Raw genomic sequence first — 20051 nt, forward strand, 5'->3', positions numbered from 1 at the left:
ATTGCCACTGTCCTTGTGACCTCTGCTCCAAGAGCTGGCCCTAGCCATTGTCCTTCTCCCTTGAGTGTATCATATCTAGAGAGGTGTAGATGGGAATGAAGCTGTTAAACACATGCTGCCTTGGATAGCTTCTGCTGTTATCAAAAATTAAACACAATGAAGTACAAGCATTAATTAAACAAATTTCATTTATAAATTTAACATAGAGATCTGGAGTGCAAATGGTGAGAGGAGGTTTCAGTTCTTAGTTGATCTGGAAGATCAGCTGAAAGCCTGTAGAAGGATGTAGCAGGGCTGGTAAAGGAAAAAAGAAAGAATGAATGCATGAAAGTGGTTGGAAAGGGCTTCTTGGTTAAGAGCCACCAAGTGCAATGGAGTTAGCCCATTCCTATCCCAGTATGGCTTGCCCTTTAAATAGCTACACACAGATATCTGTAAGTCATTTAATAGCCTATTAAAGGTGATTTATGCTGTTATTCATTGGAAGTAAAGGTTTGCATATCCCAGTGCTGGAAGCCTTATAGCAAATTGCACTACAAATGCTGGGGGCATATACAGAGCTCCTGACAAGGGGAAAACATAAATATCTTTGGACATCAGCATCATAACAAACTGGCTGAGGAGCCTGGTTAGCTGGCAGCAGGGTTGTGCCCTTCTGAGCAGAGCAAGACCTGCTTCTTAGGTAAAACTATTGGCACTGCTCTGACTGATGGCTTTGTGGCCCTTGCCACCACTGTCCCTTTATGTGCGGGGCTCACAAGCTTCAAAAACTGGAAAAAGGAGAAAAAGAAAACCAAGTAAACAAAAAGCCTCAGGCACATCTCACAGTCCCAGCCTGATACGTTAAAGAACTGAGGCGTGGCATAAGTGTCACCTAAGTAGAAAGCAGTCTTGTTAATCACCAATATGCAAATGAAGAGACTGGGGCTTGAGGTTTCTTCATGGATCAAGTTTCTTGCTTAAGGGATGGTTGTGGGAGAGCAGGGAAAGCCCTGGGCTTTCAGCAGAGGGAAAGGGCTGAATGAGTCTTGGTGTGGTGGATCTCCAAAAGAGCTGTGGATGAAATGCACAGCAATTTCCAGTCTTCCTAAGGGCTCTGTGCCTGTCCTCAGTGTCTCATTTGTAAGCTGAGACTGTTTCTCTGCTTTCAAGACTTCAGGGATCTGGGAAATTTGCAGAATTTTTAATAGTAATAATTCTCAATGCCTCACCCACCATTTCCAGCCTCCACTTGGAGAAATGATTCTGATCACCTCTAGTGAGCCTAGAACAGGAAGAAATGGGTGTTTGTTGTGCTTGTGATTAGAGCTCAAATTCACAGCAACGGGACCCAGATCACTGTGCAAATGTTTCCTTTTGCCTGTTTCACTCCAAGAATGCCCTTTGCTGAGCTTGAGTCATTAATAAGGAAACCTGGGCAAAAAAAGGGTGAAAATGTGTCTTTAGTTCTGGCCAGGAGAGAGGGAAATTAAAAACTATCACTGGTGAGCAAATGGTCCAAATACCCCATTTTTAATGTTCACTTTCAATGCTTTATGTCCCTGCACACTCCTTGTCTGCAGGTTAGAGGAGACATTTTTGAATCAGGAAATTGGGATTATGGTCTGAGCACAGCACTGCTAGCATGACGTGTGCTAAACATATGTGCTGTTTGATTGGTTTCCTGCCTGTAATGATGGTTGTACCTTAGTCCATTCTTTACTTTGGAAACCCAAGAGCCTGTCACTGTTCAGCTTGCTCATCCTGCCTGGGCCCATCCTTTTTTTTTTCGTAATGGCATCTGATTGCTGGGCAAAAATCTTCCATTTTGGAATTGTTCTGAATTTAGAAAGAGCAGGCATCCATTATTAATTACCTTGTTAATTTACTGAAACATTTTTAGAAAATTACTTGATTGGAATTTGGCATGGTAATTGTCCATAAGGTGGTTTAAGACTTCAAGTATTTATCTCCCCACCTTCATTCATCAATTTAGGCCCTTTTGGAAAATTCACTTGCACAGGACTTGAATGGTAGGTAGCAGCTGGGAGTCCAATAATATTGTACTGGAGGCATCAAGGAAGAAAAATGAAGACATTGTAACTTTGGGTGTTTTTATCAGATCTTAAAAAGATTATAGGTAAGGACCATGATACCTCCATCTCTCTGTCTCTGTCATCTATATCTATGTATCTCAGAATAAAAGTCCCCAAGCACCTAATAAGCCTCCTGTTGTACATACAACTCTTCCTTCCACAGCTCTGCATGCATTTTGGAATTACAGTTTTACTGTGAGCTCCCAGGAGCCTTGCAGTCCTTGCTGAAATGGGCTACCACTCACCAAAACCACTTATCTTGCAGAGCAAAGTAATTACCTCCTGCATGGCTACTGCTCCTCACACACAAGGAAAACCTTGAGCTATTCATAGCCCACTGGTGTGTCCAAATTGAATCACCAGTTGTAAGTTAAAATATTTTAACTCTTGTATAACAAAAGCACTATTAGCAGCCATGTGGAAAAATGCAGTGATGAATCAGGTGGAAAAATGCAGTGGTGAATCAGGTTTTCTGAGTACGGATAAATCTGATAGGTTTTTCCATGCCCAGATGACCAGTCTGAATGTCTTTCTCTTTCATAAATAAATGAAGATTTACATTTAGATTTCACGTGACAATCAAAATGCACCTTGTAAAGCTGTGTAATAACCTTTATTTACAAGGAGGAAGTTTGAATTTGTTTTTCAGTTATTGGGACTCCTGTGTCATCTCTTAGCTCTCTGTTGCATATTCACTTATCTTTCCAAGTCCTTGCAAAGTTCACAGTACATGGTTTTGAAAAGATGACATATGTTTAAATGGGAACATGCAGTTCCCAAAATAATAAACAAGCCTATCAACCTGATGATGAATTCTGAGATAATGTAGAAATTTTCTACAGGTGATTGCTGGCCATTCTCTATAGGCTGTCATTAGATGTATCTAGTGCTTCTGTTCATCCTTCGACACTTTGAACTTAGGATTTCATTTCCACCATTGACTGACAGGCTTGAAAAGGCATTTCTCAGCTGCTTGTGCCCTTTCAGGGCTGCTTTTCCCTTTCAACAAATATATGAAAGTATCTGGTGCACCTGTGTGCAGCAGAAGGAAAGAGCTGAGAGTTTTTAGGACTTTTTTCTTCTCATGTCACTTTTTATTAGAAAATGAATATTAGAATCATAGAGTATTTTTGTACTTTAAGCTAGAGGAGGTTTGAGCTGGGCAAGGTTTGGATCCTGCCCACAAAATCCCGCATGAATTCAAGCCAATGGTGTGGCCAGCAGATGAGCTTTAATTTCCGCAACAGAAATGTCTATATCCTACCTATGTCTGCACAGCATCAATTTATGGCTTATCACTCTCTAAAACTGTTGTTCTTGTCCTGTTTCTAAAGCTTTTCTCTGTTGAGAGAACAGGCTACCCAAATAGCAGGTATCATGAAAGCATGCAGGGACAGTGGGCAATGAAGTCACTACTGCTCTGAGTGTGACCTGCACATGGTGGTGTGCTGGCCATAGCACTGGGAATCCACAGCTTGGAAAGTTGATCTATTAAAGCAGAGTGCATGGCTTTCCAAGCAACTGGCTTGCTGACACTTCATTTGGTACCTAATAGTGCAGGTGCCTGACTGCTGTCGTGCAGAATGCCCTTTCCTCATTATTGAAAGTACAAATTGTGGCAGTGCTGGTGGACAACACCAGTGTCCTTGCCCTTTTGTGTAAAATCTGCAGCTAGAATATCAAGACAGACTTAAAGGAAAAATGAAAAAATCAGCATCACTTTATATTAAGGCCTCCTTCAGGCATGCTCTCCAGCCCAGGGTACTTGCTGCCTTGTGACTGCAAAGCTATTTACGTGTTGGTCCATTCCGGGGCTGTAATGGCACCTCCTGGCTACCCTCTCTGCCCAGCACCTTCCCTTCATCTGGCTGCCAAGTCTTTCTCCTCTATCCCTCAAAAATTCAGCTGCTAAGTGAAATTAAGCAAAACCCATGGTAAAAGTCAATAACTGCTGTAACCTTCAAGGTTTCTGGACATTTCTGCATTGATGATAAATGGATTTGAACCTCAAAGACAGTCTGATACTTAAATGCACAGTTTTTTCACACCTTCACACTTTCTTATTAGCCAATACTTCAGCCCATCAAAAAATCAGATAGTGATGCTGACATAAGGGGTCATCTTCCTACAAGTGCTGTCTGTGCAGGAGTATCTGCCTTTGGGTCAACGCTGATGTCTGTTTTCTGCTGGACCTTGCTCAGAGGGGTCAGATGTAGAGGAGCAGGCTAGATCAGAGCTTTTGCATTGGAAACCACCTGTCAGTCTGCCTCACGCCTGGATTTCTAGCCTGAGCCATCAATCGAGCCTTCCTGCTGTCTGCATTTATCATTGTTAGAGGTTCAGGGTGGTCTGAGACCTGTCTGAGCATCCTCCCGCAGTTCATCAAACCTCTTGCCCTCAGGAAATGTTGCTCCCTATGCTTAGTGAATGCTGATCTGGCAGAACAAAGATGTGTCTTGTGTTTGGCCTCTGAATAATGCAATTGCTTTGCATTGGAAAGTGGGGCAGCGTAGCTTTGTTCATCTTTTAGGGTGAGTTTTGTGTGTGTTATGGAGCCTCAGCGTTTCTATAAGCAATGCTCTTTTTCTGCTGTGTCTGTTCTCTTGCTTGGCTCCTCCTTTCAGTTCCTTTAATACAGAGAGCTGAAAGCAAACAGCAGCATTCAAGTATCCCTGAGAGATGCAGGGAGGGGAGATCAAGCAGAGGTTACTGCTTTAGCCTGGCAGTTTAAGGCTGAACATTTGATCTGGAGGGCAGTGTTTCCAAATACTCCTGCTTTGCTTTGAAGTGCACCAATTAAGGTCTGACATATGATGTAACCTAAAGAAGACCAGGTTCATTATTTTCTTCCATCTGTGGATTGGGAGATGTGGGTTTTCTTCTGCAAACCTCATTAGAGACTTCAGGTTGGACAGGAGAGAACGGGATACGTTATTGTAACGGATTAAATGGCCTCATTGGATGTTGTGAAGGGATCATGGTTTCCCAAGGAGACTGAAAGACTCTCATTTAGCCAAGCATATTTTCAAAGACATTTCTTTCCAGAGCCAGAGTTGAGAGATTTCACTGGGGGCTGCACAGAAAATATGTCTACATGGCATGATGATAGCCAGCAAAAGGGCACTATGAAACATTTATGGAGCTATATCCTAACTGTTTCTTAGCCAAAAACCATGAGCTTTATTGATAGTGCCTTAAAAGTGGTGGTTCTTGCCCTGGCTTTTCTGGAGCATAGAAATTGCTGGATGATGTCATCTGACCTGGGGAGCTGCAGCTGTAGCTGCCCTGGAGGTCGTTTCAGTTGAAATCTTATATTCATGTGTTTTCCTTACTGATGGGTCAGTCTTTGTGAAATACCTTGCCATAATGCCATGCTCCAGTTTCAGGAGAGAAGGGTATCTGTAGGAAGGTCTTTTCTATGTGGAAATGGCAGCACATGGCAAAGGGAAGTCTATAACAGCAAGCCAGGGCTCTGATGGACATTGGGGGTTTAACATCTATGGCTCTTTTTGACCTGTCTCATTAATATCTCATGTTGCTGTATCCAGGAAGCTTTTCAAAGTGGATCCATGTCCTGGGCTCAGCAGTAGCAGTCAATTTTTCTCCTTCTTGGTAGCTGGTGCAGTGCTGTGTTTTGACTTTCAGCCTGGGAACAGTACTGATAACACCGATGTTTTCAGTTGTTGCTAAGTAATGTTTACCCTGACCAAGGACTTTATGAGGCTGATGCTCTGCCAGGGAGGAGGGGAAGCCGGGCGGAAGCAGAGACAGGACACCCAACCCAAGCTAGCCAAAGAGGTATTTCATACCACAGCACATCATGCCTGGGGGAGTAACTGGGAGTTACCCGGAAGGACATGGGGCTCTTCTGCGTCGGACTCGTTTTTCGGCTGGTGGTATCGTATTCTCTTCCCTTGTTATTTTCTCTTATTGTTGTCATTGGTGGTAGCGGTGGTGATCTGTGTTGTACATTGGTTGCTGGACTGTTCTTGTCTCAACCCGTGGGAGTTGTATTATTTCGATTACTCCTCCCCATCCCTCTGGGAGTGGGGAAGGGGAGAGCCCCTGGGGAAGCGGGGACACGGGCCTTGAGTGCTTCCAGCCAGGCACCACTCACTGGGAGTGAGTGAACAAGCTGTCTGGCTGGGTTTAAACCATGACAATCCAGCAAATGAACACTCCTCCTGCTAAATTCTTCATGTGTTTTGTGGTTTTTTTTTTGGCAGAGATGAAATTTTGGAGTGCTTGTGAAGTACTTTTGCAGCTTGGCTGGCTGTGGTAGTCTGGTAGATTGAGCTAGTGCAGCTGACTGGAGGCTTTGGGGGCTCGGCTGATGTGTAACAGTGACCATGGGACACGGTTTTGGTGCAGCAGCAAGCTCCTTGGGTGAACCTGTGCATTTCGAGTGTTGGGAGTGCATCCCTACAAAGTGTGGGGCTCCATCTACCTTGCGTAGCTCTCTTCTTCATCAGGCAACATACTCCATCCTCATGCAGGACACCCAAAGATGTTGCTGCTTTCTTCTGCATCAAAGTTAGGTGTAGTTTGGGTTTGAACCTCTTCAATAAATTTTTGTGACATGTAGTCGCACTGCTAGATATTATTATAAAGAATCTCAGCTGCTGTTTCCTGCTGTGTGTTATTATCTCAGCTACCCCTATGTGTCCCCTAACAAGGTAGCATGGACTGTGGCAGGCACTGGAGCCAATGGTGCACTCTGCATCTCCCCGCCCTGGAATTGTTCTTGCAAGATCTGAGCCCCTTTGCCATAACTGGGATAAAAAGAAGGCTTGATTTTGTCCTCCTGCCTTGGTGGGAGAGTGTCACTGCCACAACTGTTTCCCAAACTGCTGTGAGATGACTTTGTGCAAAGCTTATCAGTGTTCAATGAATTTTGCTTGGAAGCGCTTATGGATGATCCTGCTTTTAGTGGAGAGATGTTCCTCGCCACTAAAAGCCTGGATGTTTTACCTTGTTTTTAACTGGATAAGCGATGGGGTTTGTGTGCTCCCAGTGTATTACAAATGAGTGGCGATATGCAGTATGGCAATCACAGTACACACCTGGGTGGAGGTGACCAGCATATAGGAACGCCTTAAATGCATTTGCTACCACCACAAACATCATGTGTTACCCCCATCTTGCATTATTTCCCCTGCTACCCCACCTAAATCTCACTTACAGATTCTATTACTACTTTCTCTCAGTAGCAGGACTTCAAAATGTTTGCCTTTCAGTTTAGATCCCTGAGAAGTCCTCTCAGGAGCAGCAGAGCAGTTCCTGCATGGACAAAAACCATTGCTTTTGCCTCCTGCCCTGTTGCTTGCATGCCATTCTCTGCTTTCTATGGCATGGGAGCAAGGGGCAGCACTGTGCTCTGCCATTGTTTTAATTAGGTATCCTCTGCAGATCAGCTGTATTTATTGAAGATGGTTTATTATAGCTGTTCAAATTAAATAAGGCAAAAATTGAATCCAGAACAAATACACTGCTGCAAGTAATCCTTATAATTTGCTAGCAATTTTTGCCAGACAATTGTGAGAAAATGTTCTGGCAGCCTATGTTCAGACAGTTGGCCAGGAACAGCTACAAATCATGCATATCTTTTCCTTCTTATTATCATTCTCACTCTTTTAAAATCCATGGGTTACCAGCAAATATACATTGGACAGAAGGGAAAAAGATCTGAAGCTAAAACAGTGATACATCCAGATCTGTAACTCCCTTCAAGGACAACCTGGGAGACAGGAACAACTAATCTTTTGCCTGGGAAGATGTGTTAGAAAAGTGTGAAAATGGATGTCCATTGACTTGAGAGAGGAGAACCCAATTGTCTTTGGTTTTATGCTTGCTTCTCTGCAGGAAGGCAGTGTGTTGCTCTGAAAGAAGTCTGAAACTTTCAGAAAATTTTACAGGTTGAAAAATTATTTCTAGAGTGGAAATTTCAGTGTTGTGACTCTGCTGCAGAGGGGAAACCTGTGCTCAGCTGCCTGGGAAGATACTCTGGCTGCACTGGTGCTGCTGCTCAACACAGCATTAAAGGGCTGGTACCCCCTGAGCTGGGGTTCAAGAATGGCTCAGCCCTAGCTTCGGGTTTGGATCTAAGGTTGGTTCCTGCTGCCAAGTTTCTGCCTTAATTAGATACCAGTATTGAGGCACCCAGTGAGACACAGCACAGACATCAACTGGTTTCAGCCTTCTTGTTACCTATTCCTTCCTAACCTCAGTCTGTGAAAGAGGCCAGATTCTGGGGCACATCTTGCAGAGTGGGTGGCTTTCTAGTGCTTCTGATGCTTGGCATGTAAACATGAGATTACTTTTTGTTAACCCAAAATAATTAACTCCAGGAGTTTGCAGAGCCTGTGTATTCTTTGGGCATGCAGTGGTTTGGTTATGTATTGCTCTGCTGTGTGGGCACTGAAACACAGTTTTGCACCTCATCTGCTAATAGGTATGCTGAGACTTATTTTCTTTTCCGAAGGATTTTCTGTTCATCGTGGCAATGTTACTTTTCCAGACTGCTAGTTTGCTGGCTTTCAACCATGCTACACTCTGTTAAGCAAGGACGCTTTTTCTTCCTCCCCTTGGTAGTACCAACAGCTGCTTGCTTTGTTTCCTTACACCTCCCTGCCCAGCTTCTAAAAATGCTTGAATTAATAGTGGCAAATAATTCAACACCAATCAAAATCAGTGTATTCACACTAACAGGCTCCTCACAGTATAACAGACCTTTTGCTTTCTTAATGTATAATAGACACACCTGTTAGGAATTAATATCTGAAGCCACTTAGTGGTTTGTTATTCCCAGTAGAGCATGGAGGGACTACTTTTGGCTCTGCAGGAGATAAATGGGGCAATCTGCACTCCTGGCAGTCAGGAGCAGCTACAGTCCTGCCATGGCAGCACGCTGACAGCTTCTTTGGTGCTGCAGGTAGTGAATGTGCAACACTCACCAATCCCTGTGGCTTCCCTGTGGGGTGGGGTAAGAGGAAAGGAAGGGTGGAGGGGCAGGAAGGGACAGTGCATGGATTTGAAATGCTTCCGCCTGGCAAAAGTGAGCAATGGGAAGGCACAACTTGCCTGTCTGGGTTTCAAACTGGAGACCACGAGTAGGAAAAGGGGGATTTGAGTGTGTTCCTGGGCTTTATGGAGGTCAGGCTTTGGTTATGTGCAAACGTAGTCATGTGCAGAGTTGCCTTGTTATATTTTTGTAGCAGGATCAATAGTGATATCAATTAATACATTGGGTAGGTGTCAAACAGTGGGGAAAAAAGCATGTATTCTAATTGAAAGTACTTGCACAAGACTGTAAAAACAAGATTAAATATTTCTATTTTTCAAAGAAGGGAACCAGACTTGTTTCTTCTCCCCTGCATCCTGTAACCTAGTTGCTGGAAAGCAGCAGAGTTTAGATCTTGCAAGCAGAATTCTTAAGCTGGAAACTAAATGGTTCTGTAGCATTTAAGTGGAAGAAGAGTTAACTGCAACGAAGTTGTAAAAGTAGGACTGTAGATAGTAAGAAATATTCAGTCCTGGTATAGCAAGAGCACTGTGAGCAAATAAAGTGATATATGCTGAGATACTGGGGAGATGAGGGGAAAGGAAAACAGAGCAGTGGGGGATGTTCTCACAAAGCATCATCTGCAAATGTGGTTTGAGAAGAACACCAACACTAGAAACTTCTTCAAACCAGTTGTTGCTTCCTAAATGAGGACCATGACATTTTAAAGGTCAGCAGCCAGGGAACACATGCAATCAGAGACTGTGCTTATTAGCTGCTGTGTCCGTCACATCAGGGTGTGGTGTTGCCTAATTGCCTAGGGAGACAATTTCTGTAGATGTTTCCTAAAAATGCAGATTTGCAATACCCAAATGAGGTAGGATACCTGTTATTTTTCTTATTTCTCTTCCCTCTAGGAGAGCTGATAAGGGAGAAATGGGCCAAAAGATAACTTATGGAAGTTTGAGTGTGGCTTTGGGTAGAGGAGATGAAAGCAGAAGGTATCTGTTGGCAGGGGAGACCTCTCTGCAGACCAAGGCAGCAGTTAACACCAGAGATACCCTTGCTTTGGTAACAGCCAAATGCTGTGGAGTGATGTGCCCTACAGTAGGATCTGGGCATGTCCCTGCCCCCATCCCAGCCACAGCCTCCTGGGGTTGAAGGCTCAGGCTCTTCAGCACAAAACCCAGCTGGGGACTGGCTACAGCCAGAGGAAGGATCAGCTGGGCAAACAGATCTGTGTTTTGTTTAAATACCAAGAACTTTAAACTGTGGGTTACTGCAGCCACTCACTTCCTTGCCGTGTGTTTTTGTAAGAGCCCTGCATTGAAACAAGCAAATGTATTTATACAGGAAGCGACCAAATACCCAAGGCAACAAAAAAAAACCCCACCAGTTTTATTACATTCATAATTCACTACAGAGCAGGACTGGGCCATTGCAGTGTAGCACAAGCAGGGTTTTTTTCTCCTTTTATCTCCTGTCTTATACAGTTTTGGTATTTGGGTTTAAGCCTGCAGTCTGTATTTCTTTGTTCTGATACTTGGATGTTGGGACTGCTAAATCTTTGAATTATCAACACACTGAGCATTTGGATACTTTTCTAAAACAAGAATGAGGATTAAATGTTTCTCGAAGCTATTACAGCATGGTGCAGATTCATAGAGGCTCATCTTGACATAGGAGACAGGTTGTTCTTTAGCACAAATATCCCATGGGACTTCAACAGGAGGAAACCACTGAGCTCATCATCTGCAAGTGCCTTTCTCTCTGCAAAGCATATCAGCATGCTCCAAGAGAGAGAGACAGATGAGATTTGGAATTAGCTTCTCTTTAATTAGGGTTGTAATAGCAGGAAACAGCAAATGTTGTGTCAAGGCCATGCTGAGTGGGTCTTTGAGCAACCTGGTCTAGTGAAAGGTGTCCCTGCCAATGGCATGGAACTAGATAATCTTTTAAGGTCCATTCCAACCCAGACTATGATTCTGTGATCTCCCATGCCAAATGCCACTTGAACCCTCAGTGAGTGGTTTCCTATGAATGCAGCAGCCTTGTCTTCCTTGGCCGGACCTTGCTCTTTGCTGGGAGGTTTGCTAAGGTTTCATGGAGGGAAAGTGGATCATAGATCACCCTCAATGTGCTCAGATGGGTTTCCTGGGAGAAAGCAGGTAGTTCAGCACCTGTGGTCTGCTTGGCCAGCACTGCCTCCTTCGTGCAGCACCGTGACCCTCACCAACACCAGTGTTCTTGCAAAGACTGTTTTGTTTCCTATACCCTAGATTATTTTCATGGTTTATTGGGTTTTTGTTGGGTTGTTTTGTTTTTTTTTTTGGTATGTAAGACAGAAACAAACATTTCAGGCTCAGATGTGTACGATAAGGGAGACAGGTCCCTAAGGATAGGGGATGGCTCAGAAATCTCAGCTTCAATGCTTTCTGCATTGAACTGGTCTAGAAATCCAGCTTGTGCTAATAGTTTGGAAACGCAGGTAGATTTAGTGGGTTTCCTACAGGCAGAGGAGAGCCTGGAGGGAGGTGTGCTCCTCTGAGGCTGCGACAGCATTTGTCTGCTTTATGAAAAGGTTTTCCATGACAGGTTTGGCAGTGACATGAGCTGTTAGCATTGGAAGACAGAAGACACCTCTGTAAACTGCTCCTTTGATGCAGGTCTTAGATGAGCCCTCTCCTGCACCAGGATGCTTATTGCTTCAAATGGATCCAATCTGTGCTAATAAATCACCTCCTCCGTGCAAGGAGGGTTTGGTTGAACATCACAGGAGATACCACTGAGGGCTAAACCTAACATTTTCTATTCCATTAGCTAAGGCTTGTAATGCTGAGTATTTCAAAGAAGTAAAGCATTCCCTCAAGTGTTTCTATTGCCAAGCCAGGCAACCTGCAGTGAAGTATCCATCTGCAGAGTGACTCCTGATTTTTCATTCTTGGTTGCTTGGTTATCTTTACTCCTGTTGCAAGTCCCAGGCAGAATGGAGTGGGGCTGTGCTCCCTGTCTCAGAACTCTCCAGCCTTGGGGAAAATAAATGTCAGCAATTTGTATTTCCTATAAGTAGTTTATATAGTGTTTCCTGGGATAGCACTTTTGGGGAATCTAGATGCTTTTTGGTGGAATTTTTTGCTTTCTTTTTCTTTTAAACTACAAAAGGATTCCAATGATTTTGTTAAGAGCCTGGGGAGGGGAAGAAAGTTCAAATTAGTGTGTTTTATCTTGTAAACTCTTGAGCATCACTGTAAGTACTGGAGGCCCTCAGTGATGCAATGCTCCTGTGTTAGTTTAGTTCTGCAGAAAGCAGGTGGCTCATGCTTCACCCTTTGTGTCAAACTAGGTGTGTTTCTTTATGTGGGCCATGTTGCTTCCTGTGCAGAGGCTACAAACAGTGTTGTGCTGGTGGGTTTGGGCATAGAATCATAGAATCATGGAATGGTTTGGGTTGGAAGGGACCTTAAGATTATCTAGTTCAAGCCCCCTGACATGGGCAGGGACACCTTATGCTATACCAGGTTGCTCAAAGCCCCATTTAACCTGGCCTTGAACACTGCCGGGGATAGGGCATTCACAACTTCCTTGGATAGCCTGTTCCAGTCCCTCACCACTCTCACAGTAAAGAACTTCTTTGTTATCCAACCTAAATCTCCGCTGTTTAAGTTTGAACCTGTTACACATGGTGATACCAGCAGTGTTGCTGTGTGTTCCTGTGGGTGCATCGCTTGAATCCGTGTTAAGCCTGGATGGTGGCTCATGAAGCTTTGCATTGTAGAGGCTCAGTGGCAAGGTCTGGCAGCATGTCCCCATGCTACCCATGTGTTGTCCCCTTGGGATCTGGCTGATCCTGGGTCAATGGTCATGCCAGGAAAGGCTGCACGCTGCTGCAGGTTGCATAGCTGCAGTGCATCCTGATGAGACAGCATGGAGAAAATGTGGATTCAGCAAAAACTATGTAGGACACAGCATTAAAAATTCATAAAATCTTCCTGAAACCCGTTTTCCTGGAGAAGTGTTTTAATGAGCTGCAGCAAGGCTGGGTGAGAGAGTGGGGGGACCCTTCACCAGTGTTGTGTTAGGTAACAACCCCCATGTACCCACGATCACGCCGTTGTTCATTCCCCATTGGTTCATAGAATCCCAGACTGGTTTGGGTTGGAAAGGACCTTTAAAATCATCCAGTTCCAACCCCCTGCCACAGGGAGATGCACTTTCCACTAGACCAGGTTGCTTCAAGCTGCATCCAAGCTGGCCTTGAACACTGCCAGGGATGGGGCAGCCACAGGTTCTCTGGGCAACCTGTGCCAGGGCCTCACCAAGCTCACAGGGAAGAACTTCTTCCTTAGATCTAACCTAAACTTCCTCTGCATTTATGTCTCTCAATTTTCAATGAAAAACTGCACCAGTGGGTACAGTTCACACTTAGGAACTCAGTGAAAACTTAGGTTTGCTGCGAAATAAAAATTGAGAGGTTATTGTCAGTGTTCAGGGGGAAATGTTGGAATTACATGGAAACAAAACTTGAAATGCTTTAGATGTGGGATTTTCTTTAAGAAGAGAAACCACATGACCTCATTTTCCCCTGGGGAAAAAAAAAAAAAAAAGAAAAAAAAAAACCCTGTGACCATTTTTCCAATGGCTTTGTCCTTGAAATACTTTTTTCTCTCACCTTAGATTTAGGCAAATTAAAGCAAAATGGGCTGAACTGCAGAGCCCCAGAGTCAGTGGCTGGGATGCTGGGGATGGGAGATGAAAGGAACCGAGGGGAGATGCTGAGATATGGGTGCTAGGGGTGCTTCAGAACAAGAGTCTTAACTTGGTACACAACTTTCCTTCTGCCTTTTGTGCTGATACTAATGGGATTGGGCTGCTTTTGCAATTCAGTTTTGAGTGGAGCATACAGAACAGGTATTTTGGGGGTGCTGTGCCTCATCTTTTTGCAGTACTGTGACCTACTTGTAAAACCAGTACCCATTTGGCATGGGTCTGGGGGTAGGTTTTCATTGTGCAGGTTGATGCTGTGATAGCTCTTGTTCTAATTTTATTCATCATTTGTTTAATTTTGTATTTTGTCATCTATAGTTTATTCTGTATTCTCTACAATATGGGGCACTGTGGAAAACGGAGCAAAATATCTCTCCTTTCCTGTAAAACCAAAAAGCATGGTAAGAGTCCTGTTGTTTTGTTATTTTTTTTTAACCTACTTTTGAAATGAACAACTACAAAAAATAAACAGAAAATATACTGGTGCTGCAGCTTTGTTAAAAACGAGTTGCAAAGTAGGTGATTGAAGATGCACTTGTTTAATTCACTGGAGCAGAAAAATGGAGTTATGATTTTTTCTTTGCAATCTTGTCAGAGCAGATGCACCTTCCCTGCAGGATGGCTCTGCTTCTGTGCTGCTCAGCTGGCTTGCCAAAGCAAAGAGATGAAAGAGTGGAAAAGATCTGCATTGTTTGCTTTAGAGACATTAAATATCTCTGACAGGGCTGGGGCACCCATCCTTCCCTGAACAAATAGCTTGAGACATTGAGCATAGGGCTTACTTTTTTTCTGAGAATATAAATGAGAAATGCAGAAGCTGATTAAGTGGGAGCATAAAATTTAGAGCAACTGTGCTGGATTGGGCAAGGTTTTGCTGCATACCTCTCCCTTGTGTAACCACAGGGAGCCAGGATGAGCAGTGCTGGAGACCTGCAGGCACATCCCATAGGGTGGGATTGCACTGGCTTTTGTTTATACCAGGTCCTGAAGCAAAGATTACCCCCCAGAAAGAAGGTTTTGGAGGAGATATGGCTGTTGGCAAAGGAGTTTCTCAGAGATGAATCATCAAATATGAGCAGTAGTTTGGTTTAGAACCTGAAACTTTTTTCAGTGGGAATTTTGAGACCATTGAGTTTCAGGAAATTAAACATCTGTTTTGCAAGAGATCAGACTTGTGGGCTTACACCTGAGCTTCACCATTCAGGGGTTAAGACAAGGAAGCAAGTTACTAATTATGCAGGTTCTGATTTACCATTCAAGTACCTGTTGAGTCCTGGCACAAGGAGCTAGATATCCTGTCTGCTACAAATGATTATGCAGTAGGGTAACTTTTTCTGCCTTCTGAGAATGCAAATAAGGGATCTGCTTTTTGAGTTAGTTTAATTTGCTGTCTTCATCTCTGCGCAGCTTGTTAGCAGAATGGAAAACTGTGGATGCTGCCAATGCAATCTGGATATTGTTCCATGGGACTGCAGAAAGCGATGAGTTTGTAGCTCCCTAATCCATGGTAATTTGCTACTAATTTATCAACAGTCAACAGCTCCAGTGGCTACTGCACCAAAACGGCCATGGTGCCGCTGCCTTCCCCTTACCAGTGGTAACAAAGGGTCATTTGCAGCAGATGCAAAGCACTGCTATGAGTGTTTTACTAAGCACATAATAATGCTTATTTCACAAGGGGGAAACAAAATCACAATGTAACTGATGCAAGTGGCAGAAACCAGGTGAGGTTTTAGACTTGCCCATGGCTGGGTGACTCATTCCTGACACAGGGAGACCCCTCCATCCCACAGGGAACTGCTGCAGCCTTTGTACCCTGGGGCCTGGTTCTGGCTTTTATACTAAACCCTTCAGTTAGGTTGAAATGCCGCTTCTGCTATCATAGCTCAGGAAATCAAGCAAGATGTTAAGTTGCATTCGTTGCCATTTTTGTGCTGAGCACTCTGCTTCCCCAGGAAGGTTAGCAGCTGAAATGCCACCTGTAGCTCCTGCCTTGGCTTCTCTTGGAAGCAGCAATCCCAGAGGAGCAGATTGACAATGGCGCTGCAAGCCCCACAGAGAACAGTCCACACCCCAGAGGTTCTCTCCCTGCCTTGCCCTGGCCACACCAGGACCACATTTTGAAGAGGAGACACCATGCATTTTCATAAAAGTTTTCCTCTTTTGCTCAAACACTTGCTTCTTCCTCCCCCTTTTTTTTTTTCTTTTGAAGCTGAGTGCTGGGTGTAATGAGCTGAAAACAGTGCAAACCCTACCCTGGCTCTCTGAAATATTCACCTGCACATCTTCTCATCTTAGAGAGGAAAATGCAAGTGAGGATGGCTGGCTAATGATGAGCAGAAGGGGTTTAGGGCTATTTGGTGCCTGTGTCTGAGCATTCCAACAAGTGTGGATTTAATATGCTGTTGCAGAGCCAGTGTGTACTGGAGCTAGTAGTGTTAGCCTCTGCTTCAGCTTGATTGAAAACTCCAGATATCTCCTCCCAGGTTCACTTTTTTTGATGTTTCTGCCAAAGTTTGAAAACTTACATGCTGACAGTGTGCCTGGATCTGACAGCTCCTGAATGTTTCAGCTAATGTGTTTGTTCCCAGCTGGGGCACAGGGCAATAACATACAGTGCCTTTCTGAATCTGTTTTCTGAGTTGTCCTCAATCAGGCAAAGGGATGTTTTGGCGGAAGAGGTCCGTATGATGCCAATCTCTCCTTATTGATCTTCCAGTGAAATAACCCCCAAGTCTGGACAATAGTCAGAAAAACTGCTGTTTACGCACTTACTTAGCAGCGTTGCTGCAGGTCTACAGCTCCGTGGGCTGGGTTCTGCTATGGTCTGCATTGCTGCAAGCATAGTTTATGTGGTCCTCTCTCTCCCTCATCAGAGGTCTCCCTGTTTTGCTGCTGTTTCGGGAGTGAGAGGGTCCTGTACAGACTGTAATGTGTTTTAGGAACATGTGAGAAGTTACTGGCAGTAAGCAGTGGTGTTCCCCACATGATTTGACGTAAGATAAAGAACCTGTTGCCTAAAATTTTCTTCTTTCTCACTTTCTTGTTCAGGCATGCATCTGCTGCTGCTTTCCAAGGGGGCTGAAAGCTGGGTGGTCCAGATGTGATACTTTGAATTGTCCCTACAGAGAAATGCAGGTTTCCCTCTTTGCTGCTGAAGATAGCAGGAGGTCAGGCACTGGTGGTCTGCTCTCAGCCACCCTGGAGAGAAGGGACTTTGCAATATGTTACCTGTGTGGGTTCTCAGAGGCTTTTTGCTCAGATAAAGAGAAGGTAATGTGGAGTTCAGGAATGCATGAGCTCCCTTAAACCCCAACTCTTTGTAGAAGACCTGCTGAGTGCTGCCATGGTTCTCTGTCTCTGCCCGTTACCCCCAGCTTTCTGCCTTTCAGCATATCCAATATGATGCATCTGAAGGAAGACCATGGCATGGCAGGAATAAGAGCCTTGCAACAGCCTCAAACCATTTGTAGCTCTTGATGCACATGGAGGGAATTGCAAAACGGTCTCCAAGATAAACCTACTCCTTTGCTTTGATGGTGGCCGGGCTCAGTAGCAGATTTAAATAGCTCTCTGTGATTCCCAGGCCACCTCTATTGTGCATGCAAAGAAGTACTTAACCCTGCAGGAAATTATGTATAACATACTGTGGTTTGCTGATGCATAGAAATTAAATATTTGTTGCATAAGAAAATAGGAACTATGCTTTTCAGTATTTTAATATGAGTATCCGAATACTAGGTTTTCTCCTACTGTTTATTATAGTGTATTTTTCATGATTTGTAGTACTTCCTGTGCAGAATAGTTGTTTTCAGGGCACTGTAGGAGGCAGGTTCCGTTCTCTTTTAACAAGGTCTCATTGGGAGAATTTTGCCTTAAATGGGAGGAGGAAGTTTTGAAGTCAGGATTTACAGTTTTGAGATTACTGGAGCACAGACTGGTCTTGTATTAAAGACAAGCTGTGCTGTCTTTGTGTTATATTTCCCCTTTAGATCAGATCGTGAGAGAGGCTGACAGTAGCTCATGTGCTTTGACCAGGGGTTTGGTAGTAGGGAACTTGCTGGTGTTTTTGAAATGAAAGTGTTTGAGGGAGGTGACTGAAGAAGAGCTCTGCAACAAGGGTGCTGGTCAGTAATCAGAATTTTGGGGTATCAAGTGGTAGGGGCCAAACGGTGTTGCAGCCACTGAATCTCCTATAAACCAGAAATTCTAGTTTTGTACAACTGTAACTACAACTACGTTGTACAAATGTCACTCTCAAGGGTTCAAAAAGAAAAAGGAGGTGGGAAATGTGGGAAAAGAGATGCTGAAGGTACTTTAATGCATAAGGAAGGCAACATTAAGGACGACAGGGCTGAATGATGATGGAGAGAGCAAGGTAGATCTTTGAATACATGGAGAATGAAAGCCTTTGCAGGGGGAATCGGGCTATTTGTTTCAGGAGGCTGCAAGCTCTGCATGGAACCTACTGATTTGCTGTGGTGGCATGTGTTTGTGTAACCCACAGGGAAAACAGTTTAAATGGGCAAATAAACCAAAGGTGCTAAAAAGCTGTGGTTATTCAAAGTCAGTCAGCCATTTAATAGCACTCAGTATAACGAGACAGGCCGATGCCAACTAAGATGAAAAATAACTGAGAGGCAGTGGTAGTTTGAAGTCTGGAAGTAAGTTGGGTTTGGTGCAACAGCTTGGCAACGGAGATCTCCTCCTGACTGGGGAGAGTGAAGGGGGAAGGAGGTATGCCCCCAATAGTTTTATATTTATTAACTTATTATATGCAATATATTTATGATATTTAGCCCAGAGGAGCCCTGAGGTGTGCTACCACACTGACCAGTACATACCCTTAGTGTGCATCTATCTGGGCTGCCTCCTCTCTGGCTCCTCTCAGCCGCCCAGGCATTCACCTATGGCCTCTTAACATGAACTGCTTACCTGGAGGTCACTTACTGCAAGCTACATTTTCTTTCCCAGGTATTTTGTTACTAGTGTTCCCATAGCTAAACCAACATGTCCACATACAAATTATCTCGGGGGCCTGATCACCTGTGGTCATCATAACTTTTTTAAGAGCAGCAGTTCGTGGAAGGGCTGATTCAGTGTCTTCCTTGTGCTGCTACAGATGTGACGCAAATGAGTTGAAATCAGCTCTTGACTTTCATTTTCTTTTTCAACTGCAAAAAAAAGAAATCTAATTAACGAGAGGAAAACTGAAACAAGTTACCTCCTGGTTTCTGTAGGGAAATGATGGGTCAAGAAAGCTTTGTGGACTGCTATGATCTCTGTCTGAATTCTCTTCTAAATGTTTGGGTAATTTTTGTTACAGTTTGTATTAAGCAGCAGTTGCATTGAACCTGGCCAGGCTATTTGTACCATCGGAAAGTCCAATTCCAGCATTTAAAGAATTGGAAATTTCTGTGGAAGAAATTCCAAAATAGCTGTGATAAAACATCCGAAGTCAATACATTGAGTGAGTGCAGAAAAAACTCTAAACCCCACATTTAAATTGCACATTACAGCAGGGTGGGGATTATCTGGGAAACAAAGAAAAGGTACAGTCTACACAAAAGCCAGTGGAAGAAAATATGCTCTATCTCTCCTGCATGTTTCCCTGCCTACCAGCCTACATTTGATACCTAGCTAGAGCTGCTATTAAAAGTAATTTCAAAATTACTTCTAATTTTAGAATGACAAAAGGCTTGATTTGATGATAAAAGCTGAGCAGCTTGGGAAATATTCTGGCATGTTAATGGACACTGCTGATGTACAGGCTATTTATGGTGGGAATGAGATGCAGGTTTCTGACTACAGTAGAAATCCCCACTTCTACCCAGGTCAAGTCCTACAGAGAAGATTGCCAGCCTTTCTCTCTACATGCAATGTTGCTCATCACCCTAGACAAGAACCAAGCTTTTAAGTCATTCCTCAACATCTTATGCTGACTGCTATAGTCATTTTGAAATGAAAGTAACTTTATCCCCATTTTTAGTAGAAATGAAAAAGTTCAATTTGCCACAGAAAGGAGACTCAGTCCTGCTATGTACTGTGCCTGAAGGTTTTTCAGTATGCATCAGTTCCAGTTGTACCACAAAGCTGCATCATCTGCTGCAGATCAGAAAGGAAAATTGGTTATATATTGTGTTTGATGAACTCTGAGCTTTGATATAGAGAGAACTGCCTTCAAATTACTGGAGAAGAGCTGGTCTTTATGA

At 43.8% G+C, this 20051-nt stretch overlaps 2 protein-coding genes across 5 annotated transcripts in view; one reads left to right on the forward strand and one right to left on the reverse strand.

Moving 5' to 3' along the window:
* Positions 1 to 20051, reverse strand: part of HSDL1 (hydroxysteroid dehydrogenase like 1) — a 157185-nt gene that overhangs the window by 48295 nt on the left and 88839 nt on the right. The gene's annotated exons all lie outside the window — the stretch shown is intronic.
* NECAB2 (N-terminal EF-hand calcium binding protein 2) overlaps positions 1 to 20051 on the forward strand; it is a 100300-nt gene that overhangs the window by 30640 nt on the left and 49609 nt on the right. Inside the window, exon 3 of one of the 4 annotated variants that reach the window (XM_062609207.1) lies at positions 16891 to 17112. The exons of the other annotated variants lie outside the window; for them this stretch is intronic. Within the exon in view, the coding sequence (XP_062465191.1) occupies positions 16891 to 17112 (222 nt within the window). The remainder of the gene's footprint in view (positions 1 to 16890; positions 17113 to 20051) is intronic. 4 annotated transcript variants of the gene reach the window in all.

Source organism: Pezoporus occidentalis, unplaced genomic scaffold (assembly GCF_034315485.1).
Source record: "Pezoporus occidentalis ecotype Australia unplaced genomic scaffold, CSIRO_AGI_Poc_V1 ctg135, whole genome shotgun sequence".
Lineage (NCBI taxonomy): Eukaryota > Metazoa > Chordata > Aves > Psittaciformes > Psittacidae > Pezoporus > Pezoporus occidentalis.